This window comes from Perna viridis, chromosome 6 (genome assembly GCF_037379345.1).
Source record: "Perna viridis isolate PV_CMFRI_1.1 ecotype Kerala chromosome 6, ASM3737934v1, whole genome shotgun sequence".
NCBI classification, from domain to species: domain Eukaryota; kingdom Metazoa; phylum Mollusca; class Bivalvia; order Mytilida; family Mytilidae; genus Perna; species Perna viridis.
The window spans coordinates 38,552,887-38,577,490 of record NC_142450.1 but is presented as its reverse complement, the minus strand read 5'-3'; the positions used below and the strand labels follow the sequence as shown (position 1 = coordinate 38,577,490).

The 24,604-nt window shown below is 32.6% G+C and overlaps 2 protein-coding genes across 11 annotated transcripts in view; both read left to right on the top strand.

Moving 5' to 3' along the window:
* LOC148614866 (organic cation transporter protein-like) overlaps positions 1-20,955 on the top strand; it is a 30,433-nt gene extending 9,478 nt beyond the window's left edge. For 4 of the 10 annotated variants that reach the window (XM_088589330.1, XM_088589333.1, XM_088589335.1 and 1 more), the window contains exons 2-12: positions 6,268-6,306; positions 7,749-7,900; positions 8,566-8,797; positions 11,352-11,455; positions 12,957-13,111; positions 13,344-13,512; positions 16,051-16,263; positions 16,713-16,939; positions 17,301-17,482; positions 18,676-18,827; positions 19,391-20,955. In XM_088589330.1, the coding sequence (XP_088445456.1) occupies positions 7,758-7,900; positions 8,566-8,797; positions 11,352-11,455; positions 12,957-13,111; positions 13,344-13,512; positions 16,051-16,263; positions 16,713-16,939; positions 17,301-17,482; positions 18,676-18,827; positions 19,391-19,505 (1,692 nt within the window). In that variant the 5' untranslated portion in view covers positions 6,268-6,306; positions 7,749-7,757 and the 3' untranslated portion in view covers positions 19,506-20,955. Of the gene's footprint in view, positions 1-2,519; positions 2,606-4,948; positions 5,177-6,267; positions 6,307-7,648; positions 7,901-8,565; positions 8,798-11,351; positions 11,456-12,956; positions 13,112-13,343; positions 13,513-16,050; positions 16,264-16,712; positions 16,940-17,300; positions 17,483-18,675; positions 18,828-19,390 lie in introns of those variants that run through there. The other 6 variants (XM_088589339.1, XM_088589337.1, XM_088589334.1 and 3 more) reach the window with 5 other exon arrangements.
* Positions 20,956-23,086: 2,131 nt separating this feature from the next.
* Positions 23,087-24,125, top strand: LOC148614865 (CDAN1-interacting nuclease 1-like). Its single transcript, XM_088589325.1, has one exon. It carries the CDS (start codon positions 23,141-23,143, stop codon positions 23,984-23,986), a length of 846 nt encoding a protein of 281 aa, XP_088445451.1. The 5' UTR covers positions 23,087-23,140; the 3' UTR covers positions 23,987-24,125.
* Positions 24,126-24,604: the final 479 nt, after the last annotated feature.

Genomic DNA, 24,604 nt, shown 5'->3' with positions numbered 1-24,604 from the left:
TCGCTTAAATATAATTCTGTTATTGCCTCAACATTAAGTTCTTAGTTGACATCATGAAATTAGTTTAACAGTGTTTTAAATACATCTTTCTTTTTAACATCACTTGAAAAATTAGCGCGATGTCCCTAAAACATAGGGAAGACACCTACCATAACGGTAAAATTGGTCCATAAATGTTTATTTATGGTGTTTTTACGTTTCCTTGGCCTGTATCCCCGATTATGAACATCATGTAGGTTGTTCTTTTCATGGTTCAATTGCTTTTCAGCTGTGATATGAATCATATACCATCATTGTTAAGCTTTCGTGATAATTAAGCTATTTCAAGCTGAAATTTGTAATATTTATCTTGTTTTATTCTTTAAGGACTTCTTTAATTAGGTTCATTTGTAAGTATAATCAAGAACATTGTGTAGCCACATCGTCCGGATAAACCTCGTCAAACCTTCTTCGTTTTTTTAATACGTGGAGGAATGATAATATGATACTGTAATCTTCCTGTACTATAAAAGGACGTGACCATTTTTATCCAGATAATGTAGATTAATTTTTTTTAAAAACCTGTTTAATTGATGAAAATATTTTAGAAGCGCTGTAGCGTTTCGGTAATTATGGTAGTTCTTGTAGACAGTTTAACTGCACATATAAGAACAACCTTTTAGCATTTGTCTGTGTCCAGGTGTACAAGTGAACAGACTTATTGATCGTTGGAATGTTAACAAAGTCTTTTTGTTTTCGTTTTTTTGCTTTTTTCATATCTAAGCGCTCGGATCGAAACCTCAGACGCGAGTCAAACACTGCTGAAGTCACCATTTTTACTAAAGAATTCAGATTTCCAATCAATGTTCTCATATTAACGCCTGGTTTGAAGGTTTTGCTTCCTTGCAACAACGACTGGAACGGTATCATTCTGTTTCTAAACTTTGGAAAAATAAATTAATTTGAAATATCTAAAAATTAAAGACGTGACTCTGGCGTTAAAATCATAAAAACTGTGTCAGCGGTTAGGCACAATAAATATCGAAGTAGTTATATTTTATTAAGTCCTTTGATGAAAAAAGTCCAAACAGATAAGAACTGAATATATTCAGATTCTTCGTTAACACATTAAGATTATTGTGATACTTATAAGAAAAGGGGTAAACACTTCCTAGAGAATGGATAATATATGGCAGAGGTATAATGTAACGTTGAATTTCTTTACTAAATTCATGATCAATCTTTCACTGCAAAGTCCATATTCATTAATACTAAAAGAAACTTGATGACTTAATTTTGAATTAGAAAGGAAAGACAGGATTACAGAATGAAAGAGGACTCCTTTTTATCAAACTTAACCAACAGCATTTTTTTTTATTAAAGTGGTGTCAAAATCGCACTCAATATTAACTTAAATAGATTCGCATGTTAATATCTTACAAATTTAGGTCTAAGTTTGTTATCATTTCTCTCCTTAAAACAATTTCCTACATAGAAATATTTTTTAAATGTACATCTTGATTTATCTCGACATGATTAATAATATTTTTCTTATACTGACCATAGGACGTGTAATAATACACTGCCCGTCGTATAACATAGTAAATTTCAACGCCTATTATATTTCAGAAATAGGTTTCAATTCCATTCTGAGAACTGCATTATGTCAAAGGGACGATTGAATATTTTCGTGTCTAATAATGTGGTTCATTTTTAAGTAGTTTTCATGGCTTAAATGTGAAAACTACTGTAATATGATGAATGAACAATGTTCTTGTTATCAGATATTTGTCGCTATATTGATGTCCCTTGCCAGCTTTACTACCCTTTCGTTACAATTGTACATCGATTTATATATATATATATTAACCTCGGATTAGGGTTTAGGTTGATTTTTTTATACAAATGAATACAAGCATTGTGATAATATTGCTGTATTGGCTTTAAATTTATAGCTATAGTTGTTTGTTTTAAGTTCACTTTCTTGCTTACTTATACAAATCAACAGTAAAGAATAAAATATTTTACTAAAGCCTTTCAACTTTTAGAGTAATTTCAGTATTAATCTTAAGGTTAAATAAAAATAATACTGTGTTCCATTAATCAAGACAATATCATGGGAAATATTGTTGACATTTGTTAAAGTTTCAAAGTCAACAAGTCTGACAATTTCTTATAATGATACGGTTGTAACGAGTGATTGCTAAATTTAATGAAATAAACATACACCTGTTTCACTTCTTATGCTTCTCCTTAAATATCGAATTTTTAAAAATACACTGCACAACGATTCAAACAGTATTTACTGTATGTCTTCGAAACTACCCCCTGGCCATTAAGGAGATTTGTAAATGTAACCATAAAATTAATTTCATTTTTCTCAAGATATATATCCTCAGAAAATCTGTATGTAAAACTTTTCACTTCATTTAATGCAATACCTGAATAAACACATTAGCATTTAAACTGTAGATCCTTTCACAACAAGAAGGTTACTAAATGCTTTAAATTTATCCATTAGAAAATCCTGGTACGTCATTGATTTTTTACATTTGTATGTGCAATAGCTGAAAACAGTAAACAGTAACCTTAATTGGAAATGATGGGTTTGCTAATTATTTATCGGGTAAAGTTTATTTATTGAGCAAGGAAGGAAAAAATTAAACTTTAAAGGTTCAACACTGTTGATGAAAGGAACACATTCGAATAATGTTTGCTTAAATTTTAAAGTTATTGAAAGTGATATGGTGAAACGAATGAAAGACACTTTTTTTATTTGAGATTAAGATAATAGTTCACTTTGACTTAGCATTGAAAAACATTGAAGATCTAGGTATAATATGTATTGATTTGTTTATTTCATGTTCTTTGTGCGTGTCTGTTTTGTCCCTGGATAACATTCTTTTGATTTCCGCAAGAATCTTGGTTCCCTCGATTACTCTTGATAAAATCAACTTTTTAAAATGTTAAACAAATATGAAAACCGTGACTGCACATCCATTTTGTATTTATGAGTTAAAATTTAACTTACTGTTTTTATTGTAAAAACGACCAAGTATTGAAATATCGAGCTATTTTACATACGGTCTGTTTGAACAAAGGGTGTTATGCAATACTCTAATTTGGTTGAATGCACTGGTAAATTGCCATGTCAATCTTTCTTATTCCAAATTCTTATGAGAAATGTTATAGAAAACAGGACAAGCATCAATCAAATAAACTGTTGAATATAAAGGGAGTTCCCCTTATTTGTGTAAAATTTGTTGGATTAACAAGAGCATAATTTCAAAAACTCAAACAGATCTATAGTTGTATTCTATAATCGGTCATGATGTCATAACAGTCGTACAAATATCATTGTAAAGGGAATATCATAACAACAACAAATATGTAAATGCACATCGCGTACATATATATCGGCACAAAAGTACGGGAACCATTCAAAAATAATATACTCCAGTACGTGGTCTGAACGTGAAAAAAGGATAGCAGATATACACAATGTAGCGATCAGCATATAAAAACTGACGATAAGAAGAACAAAAGTAACACAAAAAAATTAAGAACTATGAATATAAACTCCCATAAATAAAACCGGAAGTTCCATAAGGTGCTCCGGAAAGGTAAGTATGTCACATTTCAAGTGAGAATGATTCGTGAAGAGTGATTTAAATATTGCTGCTCCCCAACAGAATGGAATCACTAAGGGGGTCTGGTCTCGTCAAAAACAAGGGGCGATTCATACTTCGGCGATATTCTTTAATGCAACAACGTATCTTTGGTAAATCCCGAGCATTTTTTAAAATTTTGTCCTTTTTTATATATGTTTAAGGCGGCTATTTCGTTGATAATTCTCACTTCGTGGGCCGATTGAAGACAGACTCACAGTGAGGAAATGTTTTCATCATTCAATGAAATGTCATAGTTTGATACGATTGAATTCTTGACACATTCTCTGTTTCCACTTTCCTCTGTATAGAAATACGAATCAAAAAGAAAATTGTACCTTGCAAGTAAGAGTTGTGTATCATCATGAATATATAAGAGACAAAATATTTTGACTTCTCGACGTTTTTATTCATTAACAACGGTTTATATATAAGACCACCTATTTCACAAAATTAAGTAACTGACAGTTGACTGTCATAACAGCATTAATACATTAATCATCGTTGACTACATTTCTTTTCTGTGTAAGTCATAAAGATCAAGCAAGGTTTAAAAATTGTCTGAAAATGGGAAAAGCAGTAAAGCACACCTAAAGGCAAGGACTTAAATGTAACACTAGTAGCTTCTGTATAGTATTGGAAATCTTTGATTCACAATCATTTTTCAATAATGAAATCGTTTCATGCATTTCAGTTATGATTTTTCCATCATTTAAGTTTTTAATATAATGAATCATACATTAGATTTGAAATTGATTCGCAATGAAAAATATCTCGTCGTTACATCTGAACCATACTTCAAATCTCTAATTGGAGTGTTTGAATATCTTACTACATTGTGCTTCTATAGATTTCCAATCAATCAAACCTGAATATATTCTATAAAATATCAAAGTGCAGTTGTCAACTTTTCTTATCTTCTTCTGGAGACATTTTTTTCCTGTATTTAACATGTACTTCCGTATAATGACGATACTGAAAGATTAACTATTATTTGAACATTGATTGGTCTTGAATTAGACAATATCATAAAATATTTTACTGTTTTTGCCATTTTTACGTATAAACTCTGAGGTGTAATGTGATCATGGGGTGAAGAGTATATGTGCAGGTAGGCGTAATATCATATAATGAGTATCATTAAACCGTAGGTTTAAATTCTCGAACGACGTCCTGATCTTATTATTAACTCAATTAGCATGCAAAGTACAAGTGAGCACTGAATTACTAATAATTTACCGGCTTGGAATTAGGGGGAATAGAAATTATCACGTGACTACACAGTGTCCTAGTTTTAGTATGTTTCCTCTTTGCAAATACGTCGGAAAACATTTCTTAAGAAAAAAATTTAAATCTATTTGGATTCAGTCAAGTATATAGAAATAATCGAGATAGGAACTATATAATGCTACTTGATATAATCCTTCTATGGAAGAAAAGATTTGAAGCGAAGTGAAGATATGTCTTTCCAGGTTTAGTCCGTAGGCCAATGCTTTATAAGCCTAAGATATAGCCGTACGCTTAAGCAGGTAAGCAACATCTGTGGAAAATAAGCTCAGAACTCTTAAGTTTGTGCTTCTTGTAGATGCGTTTTTATCATTTAAACGAAACTTCTAAGGTAATCCACAGTTACGCGAAAAAAATTAAAAATCATTTTATACGAATCTTTATATAAATAAAATAGTCAAGATTTCAGAATGACGATGTGAATTCTAAATTTTAAACTGTGCTTATTAAAAACTGTCACAGTACACGAACTGTTGTGGTCTATATGGGTCTATATATAGGTATGAATTTGAATGTATATATTTTCGAAACAGGAATATTTTAAACATAAACTTAACACTCCCATACATTTTGTACGTATGGTATTTTATAATATTTTTTTCCACAACAGATACATATATTATGTTTGACATTATAATCTACTGTTTGAAATGTATCTGTGGTTTTAGTTAAATTGTGTCTTTTTCTTCCTTTTATGACACATAATTTATTATCAATAATTATCATTATTCACTTGGGATAAGTGTTGAATGTACGACATTGTTTTTGCATGATTTTTGTTCTCGTATTCCAAGGTCCTGCCATAAAGGGTTTATTGCATGAATATTGGGAAATGTTATCTTGAATATAACTTTCTTTCAATTCAACGATTACAGACATTATGAATTTGACGCTCCATTTTCACTTGTACGATCTGTTAATTATTTGCACACTAATTACGTTGTGTACAATAATATGAAATGAAACATTACACTGACCGTGGCAGTAGGATCTAAATCTTAACGCAAGTACATTTTTTTCTCAGAACTAGATTATGGTTTTCAGAATTTATTCAATCTCAAACATCTTGAAAAGTACAGATGAAAAATGTGGAATATACAAAACTAAGACCCGTAATACAACATGTTAAATTTACAACTGCTTCTATTAAAAAATATATTAAAACTTAGATCTATCTTTAATTAACAATACTTTATAGCTTGATTTGCAATAAGTTCATTCCTCTTTGAATACATTAGTAAATAGAAGTTAACCTCAATATTCAATCATAAACTATAAGAAATTAGACGTTCATTAATGCGTATTTTCTCAATGACTTTTCTCGTTGTTACAGATAAATATCGACCAGCCTTGGAGAAGCTGCCAGCTTCAGGTAAGCAATTTTATTCACGATGAAAACTGTAATTGATCTTATCTTAACTTTTCATGACCTTAATGATAATTCTATTAATCTGATCATATCAATCATATCACGAACATTCGGATTGTATCCGTTATGAAATTTCTAATCAGTGGTTTGTGTGTTTTCAATCAAACAGCATACCTTACACTTCAGCTACTTAACGTTATTACACGTTTTGGTGGAATAATTTGTTTTCGGTCTTTATCTTTATTATTTATTTTTTTATTTTCTTATCAAATGCGAGTACTTATACTTTAATGCAATCAATGAATAGAACTATTGAAACTCGGATTACCTACTCATACACAAGAAATATTTGTTTGCTATCAGTAGATTTATAATCAAGTACCTGGTTATAGGTTATATAAAACTGTAATAATAATTGGAAAATACAAATACTATCTAGTCTTTGACGTTTGCCTTAGGTGGACAGTAATACCGTATTCTTTTAACTGTAAACATGTCCACTGACCCGTGTAAAAGAAAAATAAAAACTAGTCAAATTAAATAAAGACCGTTCCTTTCAATTGATTCATTGGTTCAATAGGTTATTCTGGCAACCCAGAATTTGAATGTACCTTGAGAAGACGGAGTCTATATTTTGGGGGAAGGGGATGGCAATAAAACTGCTCTCTACAAAAAATTTGTTTATGTCAAGAAAATTATTGCCTTGATATAATTGTCATATTTATATATAAATCCATCAAAAGTGTCTCCTTTGTCATCATATGTTTATTTTGTCATGTTTTGTAAAATTATTTGTATGTATTTTGATCTCTTGTGACACATTTTTTTTACAATAAACTGAAACTGAATGAGTATTATAAGAAACTTTGCAACTCGGTTATTACAAAAGAGTTTTAGATAAGACCATATAGATTTATTTCGATTCTAATAGGACTAATTTCTTCCTAATTTTGAATAGGCGCAGTTTATTACTTTTTTACCATGTCTGTAGTCTAAATAGCTTTGATGCACGTCATATCAGAATCACAAGAACATAAAGTCAGTGTGTATATGAAAAGTTGACTGGTATTTTCACTGTTATATATTTGCGCTTGTTAGAATAGTACAACTATCACCTTAAACGTAAACAGTGATTCTATCAAGATTCTTTGAATTTGGTGATTAGCAAAGTTCAAAGCGTAACGTAAATTGGGTTTGTAAAGGTGCCAGAGTTCATCGAAATAAATACTTAACCTACAAATTAATTTTTGGCATCCACAATATTGTGAATAGCATCAGTAATGTATCATAAAAATATAGCATTCCTGAACGTCAAGTCAACCATAGGTCACAATATTTATTGTAGAGTCAAAAGTCAAACTGTGCAGATCTTGTCCATAGTGGGTTGCGGATAGTCTTTAGTTTTTTTCTATAAGTATTATTCTATACTTTTAACTTAACACTAGTGATTCAGCATGCACTACGACGACGTGTTCAGCTACATTGGACAGTTTGGGCGATACCAGAAGTTTCTCTATACATTAATATGTATACCACAGATGTTCAGCGCTATTCAAACCTTGCTGTCCGTGTTTATCCTCCACATACCAAAACACAGGTAATAAATATAGATATATTATATATATTATCAATTATCATATCCATATATGTATCGTCCGTACATTAATTAGAGAAATGTGTCATCAATGCATCAATGAAGTTTGTGTTCGTGGCCCAAATGTACATAAAATCATCTTGAAAGGCATATTTTTTGACAATTTTAAATCTGTAAAATATGTAAAATATGTATATTTGTCGTCCGATTTGATATAAATTCCGTATTCAACACTAAGTAGAGAAGATAATCTAAACAGGGAATGTTCTAAAGAGAGTATAACCAAATAAAACATATCAACATACATCAATGGACGTTTAGTGATCAATTTGGAATTCCCATTACTCAATTCAAATGAGGTGAGAGTCCAACACAAAAAGGGGGTTATAACAATGCAAGAATAAAACAATTTTAAAGCAATAAACAAAGGACTACTATTAGTAAATGACATAGTAGCTCCAGAAATTGGTTGAACTATGTATGACATCAATAATATTTTTTATTATTTTTGTACATTGATGTTTCCTATGGCAATTTCTAAACAAACATTGATTTAATTGGTTTACTAGTATATGCCATTTTGGAATGTCATTTGAGTGGTCATCACTTGCATTTGTGGTACCAAACAATCATTGATTATGTTCATATCCACTGTGTGTATACTGCAGATGTCATCACGGTACATTAACGGAACCCTCTGGTATGTCATATGACGTTCATGACGTCATGAATTACCAGAACTTGCAAACCAATACAACAGTTCCATTCAAATGTGAAATTGTCCAAGTGTTAAAGAACTCATCGAGTGTTACAGAAGTGATGTGGAACAACACACAATCATATCGTTGCTCAAAATGGGAATATGATCAAACTTATTTTGAACTCACATATGCTATGCAGGTAGGTAATGAATTACGCAGTTACTTTTGATATGTAACTCGTCCTTGAGATCACCAAATGGCTGTGAAATGTTCGATATTTGCATAAAAATTTTGATATCATATACATAATACTACACTAATGTTAACTTAAGTATTACTAAAGTTTCTGATTTCAGTTCTGGTTTACAATAGCATGTTCAATTATATTACATTGAAATAGTTTACTTCTTTTTGATAACATTTTGGTAACATTTTGAACAATGTGTTATATACTATCAATAGACATATGTTTCTTTCCTACAATCACGTAAGATGAACATATCTATGATTTCATTTCACAGTCATACGGTCCATCGCACATTCGTTTGATAAGTTTGATTTCAATTCCAAGATTTCATTTAGCTCTGTTGGCTGATGTCATCACTTGATGTCTGTCGTTGTCGACGTTAACATTTTTCAAACATCTTTTCAAAGATAAAATTCAGTTTTTATTCCATAAAGTACCAATATCAAAGTTTATAAAAAAAAAAAACAGGATATCGTTACTGTGAAATAGAATATAGGGGTCAAACAGCAGATTTTCGCAAATATCGCCTAAACCGTTAGGATAATCTAAATTCGGACTCAGGGTAATATGTTCAATAATTGAGAAATACTGCAAAATTGAGAAATTAGTAAGTGAAATGCTGTTGATTCGTTAATAAAGAACGAGCCCGAAGGGCGAGTTATTTCTTTTTACGAATCAGCAACATTTCATTCTTTCTGTTACATAAATTATTGTTTTAATGTCCTTAAATTAATCTGTTTTGACTTTCAATTAGGTCTGTTTTGTAATTGAAGTGAGCTTAATTCGCTTAGGGTATATACTGGGTATTTTCAATATTTTTACATTTGTCTGTTAAGAGACATCTCGAGTGGAACTACTACCTACAGCAGCTTCTATCAATATCAAGATGTCAGTATGTAAACAGTAGATTATACGGAGTTCCGATGAAATGACCTGACACTATATAGACGATTCGACCTGTTTTATTTATTTATTTTTTCAATGAAAAACCAAAAAGGTTTGTCTCCACTTCTTTCTAATTTAGAAAAAAAAAACGTACAAGTATTTCATTTATACATATGTGGTCAATATTACACAAAATTAAGTACATGTACATATACTTTATTTTGACGTGTATTTCTAATTAAAATAATTATTTTTATGGTAGCCAGGTATGTGAAAAAAGAAGTGTGCTTGCAACATTTCATTTATTACTTTGGCAAAATGTCCATCTAACTTTTCGTAAACTATGTAACACAGATGTACAGTGTTACAGTAAATTGTCAGTGTAGGTATCAGACAGATAGTTAGATGAATTGCAAATGAACATTTCAAGGATCCGTAACGTTCCCAAAACCATAGTTTTCTAGCGTTCTATTGACAAGGTACCAAGCAAGTTAGGTGACCAAACAGTCATTTCAAATAAAGACTTTTCTTCCTTTTTTTGTCAGATCGGCGGGTTTTTTTACCTGCATGTTTCAGAATTTTGTTTATATCTTGAAATCCAATCCAGAATCAAAGATTCTTTTAGCCAATGACGCTGGTCGGTAGAAAAATGCCTTGGGTGGTTGCAATAGACCCCCAAGAAAAAGCAATTCTATCCTAAACAGTTTCTTCTGACCAACGGCTGCAACACAAATATATACACAAATGTATGGTCTTAATGGATAATTGATCAATGAAGTTGCAAGTCATCACTATGAAAAAAACGCGGACTTTAAGGCCAAACACCAGCGCGTGAAAACCAAACTGGTGAAGGGACTAACTAAGACCAAACAATGATGTGCGGATGTGTATTCATAAAAATGACTACTTTTTCATTAGTTTCTTTTTGTCTAGTGGTACAAAATGTAATTAGTGGCATACTGATGTATAGAACAACGGCTTATACTTTCTAAAAAAAAACAACTACTAGCTCAGTTGTTTTTGGAAACTTTTGTCTATTGTATGTCCACCGTTGATTTGTAAAATAGAATCCAGTAATTGAACAATAGGTTAACGTCAAAACAAAAGCATGATAAGATATATCCAAAGACGAATGTTTCTGGAGATCTGTTGACAGGTATAGGATTTATTTCCAATATTGACGTGTTTTTTTCCTGAGATTGATGTTCATATTTTCAAAAAAATATTATTCTCAGAATAGAATTCAAGATATGAACATATGGTCAAACAGCAAGGTGAGCAATTCAGACTTTCTAGAGCTTCAGGTTAAGAATCGTCATTAATGTATTCAAATAATATACGGTACATCAATCACTCTTTACATTAAAAAAGGAAGTTCGCTTTCTCTTCAAAGAATTAGACAGTTTTGAAGACTCGGAAAATCTGAAATAAATTTTCAATAATTCGACTTAAGCTATTGTTTTATTGTTATCTGAATTCCAATGAAAGAAAAAAAAGTGTGATATATCTTCTTTTTAAAGAAAAAATTGTATTTAGGCCAGGAAAAAAAGGTGATAAGCGAACTTTCTTCGTGTTGATAAATGTATATTAACTAGAAAGCTCGGAATTTTTTTTACAACAGAACAATTTGGTATGCGAAAGAAAAGGGGACACAACCTTTGCAATGATGCTTTTTATGGCGGGATTCACAGCAGGTTCACTGTTGACGGGCATTGTGTCTGATGCGTAAGTCATCACACACTTCCATAGGTCCAGTAGCATTTTTATCAATTTTCTCCAAAACATTATATCAAGTGACTTCGATATCAACATGGACTCTGCTAAATGTTTTGTATTTTTTATAAAGTACAAACTATTCCTTGTACACTACAGATTAGCAAATAGAAGCTCCATGGTAAAACATTGCTTTAAAATATGACAATTATTTATACCTATTACAGCTAGTTTAAATACAAATCTAGCTACGCTAGTGAGTAATTTCAATAGCTCTCTAAGTAGAAATCTGCCCTACATTATACCAATGTGTCCAACTTAATTAACACAGAACACCTATGTGATCTTTGGACACTGTCTTTTAATTTTGAATAGCTGTCAATTATGCTGATCTTAACTTTTAAATTTGCCATTCACCATCATAATTAACAGCTTTTCAAACTTATAAGAGTAATCAAGGGAACCAAGGTTATAGCGATAATCAAAAGTATATAACCCAGGAACAAAGACCAGACATGGAAAACAGACATACACAACAAAAACCATAGAGTAACTAAAATGATACACAACAAAGGACATATAGTAACTAAAATCATAAAGTAACAGAAGCAAATGAGCAACTCGGACTCCTCTAAAAATTGGGAGCATGGACCAGGTGCACCGGTAGGGTAAGCGTCCTCTGCTTTTCTAGAAACACCCACCTAGTTGCTCATAAAAAGTCAAGTGCGGGATAGACGAAAGAGGAAAGGAAAACTATGACACGTTGAACAAATCAGTTTTAATGGCGCAGATGGATACACTGTAACGATCCACGAGTTCATGATGACGGCCATAAAACTTTTGTAGTGATGACTTCAATCTTGTAGCAACATAAACCTGCTCCAGAAGCCTATTTGTTAGAAATCTAGTGCGATACAAAAAATCTGCGTAGTCTCGGCAAGCTCTGGCATAACGTATGAGTTGTGATATGAACACTCCATACGCAGGTGCTGAAGGGACAGTATCTGTGGTAGTTAAGTAGGACACATAAGTATAATGTAGGACAGATTTCTACCTAGAGAGCTATTTGAACTACTGACTATCATATCTAAATTTGTATTGAAATTGGAACTGGTTTATTTCAACTAGCTGTAAATAACTATGTTGGGTTCATTATCATGTTTGTAGTTCGATTCACCTGAGTTCTTGTAATCTACCAGATTTAAAATCATAATATTCTTTATTAATTACAATTAATGATTCAGAATCTAACAAATGTATCTTCATTGAAAGTATGTTTTAAGATACCAAGTCCAGAAGTTCATGCTAAATTTGGTCTTCAAGACAATTCACCTACCATAATCGTAAGGCGTTTGATTTATTTCAAACAAAAAATTGCAATATCTAAAGAAAAGTGAGTTATATTTATTCATTTGTTTTCGATAAGTGTGCATTTGGGTAGATATCAAGCTATAGTGTTTTTGAAATATTATATGAAGTGGACGTGTATTTGAAATTCAGTTTTTCATTGCAGATTTGGTCGTAAGAAAACGCTGATAGGTTGTATAGTACTTATTACTGCACCAAACATCGCGACGTCGTTTGTGTCAAACTTCCAAGTATTTGTTTTCTTGCGTTTTCTATCTGGTTTCGCTGTTGGTGGTCTGCTTGGAACTGGATACGTCCTAGGTATGTAGGTAGTAAACTTTGGTCAGCGTGCTCATTTAATAGAAAGTCTTTGAATTTGAGTTTACATGATCGATTTCAGAGTAAATGTAAATAAAAACACAGGAAATGGTGAAAACCAAGTGCACGTTGTGTCGCTATGCAACTTTTTGGAACCAGTTCTTGATCTCACACCTAGCTTCAACTTTTCACATATTCTGACAAGACAAAATATAGAAAACAAATATTTTTTCAGGTGTCGAAATGGTTGGTCCTAAGAAACGTATCTGGGCTGGAATCACGTTTGAATTTTTCTGGGCAGCTGGAGAAATGTTGCTGGCATTACTTGCTTATTCAATACGCAATTGGAAATACTTAAATCTAGCAGTTTCAATACCACCCTTGATATTCCTTCTATATATATTGTGAGTTTTTATTTGCTACTTATTCTTGACAAATTGTGTTCAAAGAACTTTTGCGTGTTAGGGCGATTTGGTTTAGTGATAATGAGTTGGCCTTCAATTTCCGTTCTAAGAAAGTGCCCAAACATAGCTCGTGGGTTTTGTCGATTTTTCAACATGGCATTGATGGCTATGTAAGGTTTGAATTGGCGAGGTCATAACGATCCGTCACTTTCTTCTTGTTTTTGTAATATTTCATACCGTCATTTCACAAATTTTGACATTATACAAGTACATTATGTACTCAATCTTTTGTTGCATATTTAGTGCAATAAGGTAGAACTTTCAGCTTTACAAATGAACACTTTGTCAAAATAATGGTTTATTAGCTTTCTATTGTACATATATTCGTATCCTGTACACTTGTACAATTATGTTCATCAAACTTACTGATCTCTTGATTAGTCTTGTGTGAAAACAAATTTAATACGCAGAATTGTGAAGTTCCATTGATTCCAATCTCCTTATTAAAAAATGGGCATTTGGTCCAATATGACTAACTCTGTAGTCTATAAAGTACATTCTTTTAAATAAATACGATGGATTGGATTTATAAACGCCCCTTAATTTATTTGATTTATTTGAATTCAAATTGTTTTCTATTCTTTGTAATTGATATACTTAATCAGAATACAAGAGCATTAAAACCTATGGCTCTTTGTAGTTTTATTACCCATTCTCAGTTAAAATACCGATACGGCGTTGTTACTCCAAAAAAGACGGTACACATAATAACAAATATGTAGTTCTTGGTAATTATTCCTCATCATTTTAAAAAAAAAATAATTCCAAATCATCTTCGAAATATAACGAAGTAGATTTTTTCAAAATACTGAAATTTTTTATCGACAACAAATTTGTCCAGTGTGGTGGACACATTTTTCAACACAGTCGCCATTCCAGTGGGAACAAATCGTGCTCGTCTACTTGCTGACCTATTCCTTCACTCTTATGAGGCTGACTTTATGGTTGATCCGAAAGAAAGAACAACGTTTAGCTAGATCCTTTAATCTCAGTTTCCGCTATATCGATGTTTTATTATCGTTAAACAATCCTAGTTTCGGGGATTTGATACATCGCATCTGCCCTAAAGAACTTGAGATAAAGGAAACTACAGACACTGTGAAGTCAGCCTCATATCTTGACCTACACCTAGAAATCGATGGTAAAGGAAAATATTGACCAAACTTTACGACAAACGTGATGACTTTTCATTCAGAATTGTCAACTTTCCTTTCATCTGTAGCTACATCCCTTCAGCACCTGCGTATGCAGTGTTCATATCACAACTCATACGTTATGCCAGAGCTTGCCGAAACTACGCAGACTTTTTGTATCGCGCTAGAACTCTAACAAATAGGCTTCTGGAACAGGGTTATGTTGCTACAAGATTGAAGTCATCACTACAGAAGTTTTATGGTCGTCATCATGAACTCGTGGATCGTTATGGTGTCTCCATCTGCACCATGAAAACTGATTTATTCAACGGGTCATACTTTTCCTTTCCTCGTTTGTCTATCCCGGAGCAACCCGGTGGGTATTTCTAGAAACGCAGAGGACGCTTACCCTACCGGTGCACCTGGTCCATGCTCCCAGTTTTTAGTGGAGTCCGAGTTGCTCATTTGCTTTGGTTACTTTGTATGTATGATTTTAGTTACTTTATGTTCTTTGTTGTGTATGTCTGTTTTCCGTGTCTGGTCTTTGTCCCTTGATTGCATTCTTTTGATTGCCGCTATAGCCTTGGTTCCCTTGATTACTCTTTACGACAAACGTGATGACTTTTCATTCAGAATTGCCAACTTTCATCTGTGGCGACATCCCGAATAGCATCTGCGTTAGAGTTTTCATATCACAACTCATACGTTATGCCAGAGATTGCCGTAATTACGAAGACTTTTGTATCGCGTTAGACTTCTTACAATTAGGATTCTGGAACAGGGTTATGTTGCTACAAGATTGAAGTCGTCACCACAGAAGTTTTATGGTCGTCATCATGAACTCGTGGATCGTTATGGTGTCTCCATCTGCACCATGAAAACTGATTTATTCAACGGGTCATACTTTTCCTTTCCTCGTTTGTCTACCCCGGAGCAACCCGGTGGGTATTTCTAGAAACGCAGAGGACCCTTACCCTACCAGTGCACCTGGTCCATGCTCCCAGTTTTTAGTGGAGTCCGAGTTGCTCGTTTACTCTTGTTTGTTTGTTTTCCATGTCTGGTCTTTGTCCTTGGATTACATTCTTTTGATTTCCGCTAGAATCTTGGTTCCCTTGATTACTCTCTCCCATACACACATTTTTATTGTCTCCAGATACATTTTTTGCAATACGAAAATGTCGCCTTTGGTTACATGGATTGCTTTATAGATCAAAACATGGCTCGAGATAGGGTGTCAAATTAAAACCAGAAACAAAAGTTACAAAATTAAAAAACACTATTTACATTTATCACGGTGAAACTGTTATCTATCTACTTATCTATATCATATGTTTTGTTCTTATAGCATTCTTCCAGAGTCTCCACGTTGGCTTTTGGCAAAAGGTCGTGCGGAGGAAGCCGAAGAGATTCTACGAACAACCGCCAAATACAACAAAGCTAAGCTACCACATAAACTGTTTGAAAAACATTGTTTGGAATCTAACCAGACCATTCCAATTTGGGCTGTGTGTAAATATCCCCGCCTTGTGATCATGTGTCTGGTCATTACGTATGACTGGTAAGAGTGAGAACTAAAACGATCACAAAAACTTTCTACACCTTTCGATTATATTCATTTACAATAGTACATGAAGTACTAGTATTTTGTGTATGTATAAACAACGAACGAAATTTGTTCACCACATAAGATATCTTATAAACTAAAGATTATCAGACTATTTTATGAATTATACAATTAGCACTTCATAAAGTATTTTATATAGTTTTTCATAAGTTTATAAGACATTCTAAAGTTTTTATGATGTCTTTATACTTTCAAATTAAAATATATGAATTACATACATTTTACATATCTCGAAATATTCATGATACATTTGATTAATTTCCAATGATATTTTACGTAATTTTATTTTAAAATGATATCTAAAATTCATTTCAATAAAGTGGATAAAATCTGTAGTGGTTGGTCATTTAAAAAACATTCATGTATCTAGCATTAATTTACAGGATGATGGCTAGTATGGTTTTCTATGGTTTAGGAATGAATTCCGGAAACCTTGGAGGAAACATCTACGTCAACTTTTTCCTCCAGAGTCTAGCTGAGGTCATTGGTTTTGCAGGCTGTATTGCTATGCTTCATAAGATGGGGCGGAAGCCTGTGTATATAGCCTCTATAGAACTAAGTGGTGTAGCCTGTCTGGCTTCATTCATTCCAGTTATATGCCTGGGACCAGGTATTTTTTTCTCAAAAAATCAGATAACTGATAATTGTTTATTAGGGGTATTTCAAGTGGTTATCTTTTCTCTGTAGATTTTTAAATCAAAAAGTAGCAAACGCACTTCATATTTTTTAAAATTAAAAAAAACCGACACTTTGACATCAATATGAAAATATTTTTAAAATTGTGTGAAAGAGTTACAGTTTAAAAAGTAGCCATTCAGACTTTAATTTCAATATAACCAATATTGATTTGCATTAATAGCAACAGTACAACCTGTGTAGTAAGATTTTATGTAGAAATTTGTACGAATCTGATAAGACAATAGAGATTTGTTGTTGGTTTACATATTACATCTTTGAAACTTCACTTCCAGAATATCAGTGGTTAACATTGGTGCTAGCGACAACCGGTAAAATTGGTGCTTCTTCTGCATTTGCTGTATTATTTCTGTACTCTGGAGAGATATTTCCCACAGTGATACGGAACACAGCTCTTGGTATTGGTACATTCTTCGCCAGGGCGGGTGGAATGATAGCTCCTTATTTAGTCAATTTGGTAATATTTTTGTTTTATGTACTCTTAGAAAGTGCAGATAGTTCCTCATTGACAGGGGAAAAATATGTAGCCTCGGTTTGAACATAACGGATATTCAATCTATTAGTCAGTCCGTCGTTCGGATGAGTTGGATAATTGGCACGAGTGTATACAAATCATGAATAATGCAATTTAAAAACCGAGCAAAAAAACATTGCAGTGCTGTTTCCTGTAAGCATCCAAGTGGTGTGGAAATGTTATACTATTAATGTTTGTGTTTAATAAGTAATATTTCTTACTATTAAAAATAGTCCTTATTTGTTTTATTGTGTTGCTATTGAAACCACACCTCAGTGATTTCTGATGCAAACAACAAGGTTCTCAGAATCGAAAATAGACTTTCTTCACAAGCTTAGTGCAACAAAGTGTGAAAGAGTAATCAAGGGAACCAAGGTGTTAGTGGAAATCAAAAGAAAGCAATCCAGGGACAAAGACCAAGCATGGAAAACAGACATACACAACAAAGAAAATTAAGTAACTAAAATAATACGTACAAAATAACAAAAGCAAATGAGCAACTCGGACTCCACTAAAATCTGGGAGCATGGCCCGGGTGCACCGGTAGGGTAAGTGTCCTCTGCTTTTCTAGAGACAACTGCCGAGTTGCTCATAAAAATCAAGTCCGGGGTAGACGAAAGAGAAAAGGAAACCTATGACACGATGAATAAATCAGTTTGCAGTATTTCTAATACTTCACTTTAATATTGAAAAATATTCATTTAATGCAACTAATCAAGTATAATAATTATGAAATTTATTGAGGATATTGTTTAAAAAGGAAACAGGTATTGCACAAAAAGCAGGAGTTTTTAGATTGTAATTTTCATCACTTTTAAATAGAGCGTCGAACAATTTGCGATATAGCTTAAATAAACTTCTCTCCTTCATACACAAAATATGAAAAAAAAACAATTATGTAGCCAAAATGAATTCAGTTAAAAGTCGTTATTTTACCGTCTAATGCAAAAATGCAAAAACAACTTTACACTATGTACGCCATAACTCTTGCTTTGTTTGACCATTCAAAGACCGGTGTAATCTTAGCGTTTAACTATCTTAATAACGATTTGAAAGTTAGCATATAACGAGAATGGATCGAGACAACCACGCATAGATACTTATTTGAACAGTTTGTTTTATTTCTGCTTTATCAGGTTTTACATATAGAGGGTGATTTAGGCAAGTCATTGCCAATGGTAATATTTGGTGTATCGTCAATTCTAGCAGGATTAATATCATTTTGCCTGCCAGAAACTAGAGACAGAGATTTACCGGAGTCTATCGAAGACTGGCTCAGTTATGACAGGTATAAATATTTGATCGCTCTCAAGTAATGTTATTGCCTGTCACTTAAATAATAAAATATTAATTCATATCAACATGAACCGTTGAAATAGGAAAACTATTTGTTTTTATATATCAGAACAGAGAATAATTCGAGATGATTTTGAAATTACCATACTTAACACGGAAAGAGAAACGTTTACAGAAGGTTACCAAACAAGAACAAAAATCAAGTGCTCCGTTGCATTTGTTGCTCCTCCACATTTCCACATTTTGAAACGAAAAGTAATCTCATTTACCTGTAAAACAGTTCTCAGTAATTCTTTTCACAAGTATCATAATAAACTAGTATCAAAAATAGATTTATGTAATTTTCGTGTATTTATTTTTTCATCTTTATGGGCTGATATTCTTGCTTTTCTGTTTCTGTTTTTGTATTTGTATTTGTTTTTGTTTTTTGTTATTTATTTTTTTTTTTTTTTCATTTTTTTTTTTTTTTTTTTTTGTGGGGGTGTTGTTTTTTTGTTTTTGTTTTTGGAAATTTTTAATATTGTGCTATAAATACAATTATATTTCCGTTTGCAGAGACGTCAATGATAACTGCCCTGAGAAGATATTACTGGAGATGGAAGCCAATGGCAAAGTTCAGGGAGTGAAACAAGACAAGATGCCCGAAGAAGAACCTTTCGTCGAAAGTTAGTTCTATGATACCGGATTTGTTGTTCATAGGAATCGCATATATTCAAATTAATTTGGACGTTACAATTCGAGGATGTCAAATCTAATGCTGACACACGATACAATTATGCGTTAATATTGTTTTAAGTTATTATCAACTTTTGTTTCTGAACTTTTTCCAGTCTTGGCTTAATTGTATTCTAAACAATTAAGTTTTTATGATAATGGAATCTCAATGCTATACTATCTATTGGAATCTCAATGCTATACTATCTATTGGAATCTAAATGCTATACTATCTAATGGAATCTCAATGCTATACTATCTATTGGAATCTCAATGCTATACTATCTATTGGAATCTCAATGCTATACTATCTATTGGAATCTCAATGCTATACTATCTAATGGAATCTCAATGCTATACTATCTAATGGAATCTCAATGCTATACTATCTATTGGAATCTCAATGCTATACTATCTAATGGAATCTCAATGCTATACTATCTATTGGAATCTCAATGCTATACTATCTATTGGAATCTCAATGCTATACTATCTAATGGAATCTCAATGCTATACTATCTATTGGAATCTCAATGCTATACTATCTAATGGAATCTCAATGCTATACTATCTATTGGAATCTCAATGCTATACTATCTATTGGAATCTAAATGCTATACTATCTATTGGAATCTCAATGCTATACTATCTAATGGAATCTCAATGCTATACTATCTATTGGAATCTCAATGCTATACTATCTAATGGAATCTCAATGCTATACTATCTATTGGAATCTCAATGCTATACTATCTAATGGAATCTCAATGCTATACTATCTAATGGAATCTCAATGCTATACTATCTATTGGAATCTCAATGCTATACTATCTATTGGAATCTAAATGCTATACTATCTATTGGAATCTCAATGCTATACTATCTAATGGAATCTCAATGCTATACTATCTATTGGAATCTCAATGCTATACTATCTAATGGAATCTCAATGCTATACTATCTAATGGAATCTCAATGCTATACTATCTATTGGAATCTCAATGCTATACTATCTAATGGAATCTCAATGCTATACTATCTATTGGAATCTCAATGGAGTTCAAACTCTATGGAGAGAAAAATCTCTTTTATTCACACTGAGCAACGTTGCAGGTATGACTTTTATGAGTTTCCATAAATAATCAATAATTGTTCAAAATAAGGGATTGAGTCATGAATGCTGATTTTCTTAAACTTTATTGTAACACCTATGCGTTTTATACATATAATTCAAGGTATACCTGGCGTGAATATTCTTGTCGTGTGTGTGCCTTATATTGTTATGTTTGCTGAGCGATCTCATGGTAACGTTTACAATTAAAGATACAATGTATACGTGTGTGTACGCATAAAAGGAACTTAAATCTCATTACCACTTTATATTTTTATTAAAATATATCTATATACTTTGCTAGCTTTTCTTTTAAACATTTATTGATCTATATGCACGTTTTGTTTTTGTTTTTGTTTTTGTTTTTTGTTTTTGTCTTGTTGTTTGTTTGTTTTTCTTTTTGGTTGTTATAAATAATTAACTGCGTTTGCTAAATAATATAATCCATATCATAATGAAATCCAAATTTATGTTGACACTAATAACAATTCTGTCTTACAAACTGGGTGGTATCATGGGTGGTATCAAATAGCTTGATGCACAATCGTGTTTCATTAACTACTTACTATAAAAATAAAAATACATTCACATTCACTGCCTAAACGTAAGGCGTTTACATGCATAGTTCAACAACACAAAAACACACGGTCATTCATTGCTTAATTGTAAGGCTTTTACAGGCAAAGTAAAACACAACACAAATAAAACACACACAGCCATTCATTGTCTAATCGGAGGGCGTTTACAGGCAAAGTAAAACACAACACAAATAAAACACACACAGCTATTCATTGCCTAATCGGAGGGCGTTTACAGGCAAAGTAAAACACAACACAAATAAAACACACACAGCCATTCATTGCCTAATTGGAAGGCGTTTACAGGCATAGTAAAACACAACACACAAACAAACACAGTCATTCATTGCCTAACTGTGGGGCGTTTACAGGCATAGTAAAACAAAACACTAATAAAACGCACACAGTCATTCATACCAGATTTGCATTGATTTGACACATATAAATAAGGAAAGTATCATGGTAAAAATATAACTGGAAGAGTCAACCAATACAATAGAAAAGGGAACAGATAGGGTGAAATGTAACAATTGCACAATAGTATAATCTTTATAAAAATAGAAAATACTTACAGAGTTCACCAGAAGGCCCTGAATAGGTGTACAAATACCTTCCAGTAAGCTCTGAAAGGTCCCGACAACAAAAGTAATAAAACGGAGTTATAAGTTGTCTTTGAAGATCTACATTGTTAAGCAGAGGATTGTTAAGTAACGGGGAATATTGAAGTATAATATTCTTCTTTTGTCCATGGCTGAGTGACGACCCTTTTCGACTCTGAGGTTAATTATGGTTATACTTATTCGAAATGCAAGCAATTTTATACCCCTTGTAATATTTAGTTTTCTTCTCGTTGAAATATTACAGTTTCCTTGTCTTATTAACACATTCATACTCAAAACATCCTGGTTGGTATCTATGCAGATTTCCATATATAAAGGAAATTATAGCATTCATTTTGACTTACGGTCGTCATCTCAAAATCGTCTAAAACAACAAAAAAACTTCCAGAGGTAAGTGTCATCAATGAATACGAAGAAAATTTTCAAGAATTCTCTTCCATGGAATACTAAAGGTAACTATACGTAATTTGCTGAAAAATATCCGCATCTCATCTGAGGATATTCAGGCGCGGATCCAAAGACGGGCGTGCCGGACGTACGCTCCCCTCAAATTGAAAAAAAATGGCACAAAATCTTGATTTTTCACAAATTTTACCCACAAAATTTTCTGTAATTCTATTTACGCCCCCCCTCCTTTTAACCTGAGATCCTGTAACCGCCTCTGACATTACATATTGTCCCTTATGACAGCAATGAAAGAGTGTTACAAACCAAACCAGATGTTTTACTAAACATTTCCATCGTCGACAGCATATCGTCGATCTTGCCTTAAAAAGATGCCGTTTAAATAATAGAAGCCAACGAATGAAGCTCCTCAGCAACTCAGACCTTAAGATTCACCTTCAAACCAGAATGAAACTTTTTCTAGGGTCCTCAAAGGGAAGTCCGACTGAATACTCAAGGATATTTATTTTTCACGTTGATTTTGCCATGGGTCGAACGCCACTATAGAAAGTAACTGGCTATGGATTTTGGCACCGACGTGATGTGCTGCTGCAGTGTTTTTAATACCCTATACCAATTCATATACTATGGCTATATACCTAACATTTTATTTGGATTTTAAATCGAAGATAAACTGCTCGTTAATCTTGACTGCAAAATATCTTTTTGGGACAATATTAGAAAGACAACATGTTATTATGAACGACGCGACACTGCACATGGTACGATCTTATAATGTTCCGATTTGACGGAAAGTACGGATTAGTAAACCGTTCAATTTTAACTTTTACAATTTTTTGTTTACAAAATTATTGTAGGAAATATCTCAGAGATAAGAATGAAATTAGCCGTGTATAATGAAATTCTTGGAATAATGCAGGACTATAACTCAAGAGAGTGTTTTAAACTTATTCAAGAAAAATACCCTGAATTGTCAACTAACACATTAGGAAGTATATTTTCGCAAAATTACCAGAAAAAGATGAAAAAGACCCACCACCTTCACTACAGCCTAGACAAAATGAATGACTATTATCAGAAATACTCTACAGCAGTGTGTAATAGAGAGAGGCATGTGTTGCTGAAGCTAGCTGAATCTATTGACTTATCACCAGCATTGTTAGCACGAATTATTTTGGAGAGATTTTTATCTCATACAGAATATGGAGGAGAAAATCCACCTAAAGGGAAAGTAACGCAGATGATTCGTGACCCAGCTACAATTCCAAATTCAATATTAGCAATGGAAATTCAGGACTGCATTTTAAGCGATGATCATTATGGATCAATTGTCGATAGCATCAAGCATGGAATTGGCCAGGAATATGAATTTAAACTGACAAGGAAATTGGACAATTTAGGATATACCTACTTAAATGAAGATCACATGCGTGCCAGAGGATATGACAAAACACCTGATGTGAAATTGGAGGTGCCGATATCTGTTGATGGATATATTGTGAACTGGATTGAAAGTAAAGCATCTTTTGGGGATGAATTCAGCAATAGAACTTACCTTAAAGACCAATTTTGGAGCTATTGGAATAGATTTGGACCAGGAATGGTTATATATTGGTTTGGATTTATTGATGAATTAGATGTGCACAGAGACAAAGGAATAATGCTCAGAGATAGTTTCCCTGAAAATATTATATGTCTTAATCCATTAGCCAAGGATAAATAGCAAAATAGATTCTGATTGGCTACATGTTAGTACATTACATGTACATGTACATGTAGTTGTTAATGCACATGTTAATGCACAATACTACTGTGTGATTCATTTATAGACTGTTAAGTAATAAAAGCATCTCAACAATTGATATTGTACATAAATTAGACCAAGGATACTGGATATACATGATGTACAAATGTATCTTTATATGATACAAGACTGTACATTGAAATATACATGTACATGTACATCATACAATCAGTCATTTTAAATGATATTTCTTCATACATGTATTGGAGTTTTTAAATGTTGTTTTCCCAGAACAGAATTCAACTTTCCCTCAGCTACATGTGTAGAATGAAGTTTTTTGTTGTTTTTGTTTTTGCTAGAGTTTTTTTTCCTATGATTTTGAAAGCTTTACTTAGTATTCTTCACTATTGTGTAAGAAAGTAAGGACTTCATACAGGGAGTATTTTCATTTCACATGAAAATGTACATGTACATGCAAGATTACATTGTAGTACAGTGTATTGTATATAAGTTAGATTTCACATGAAAATGTACATGCAAGATTATATTGTAGTACAGTGTATTGTATATAAATTAGACCAAGGATACTGGATATAC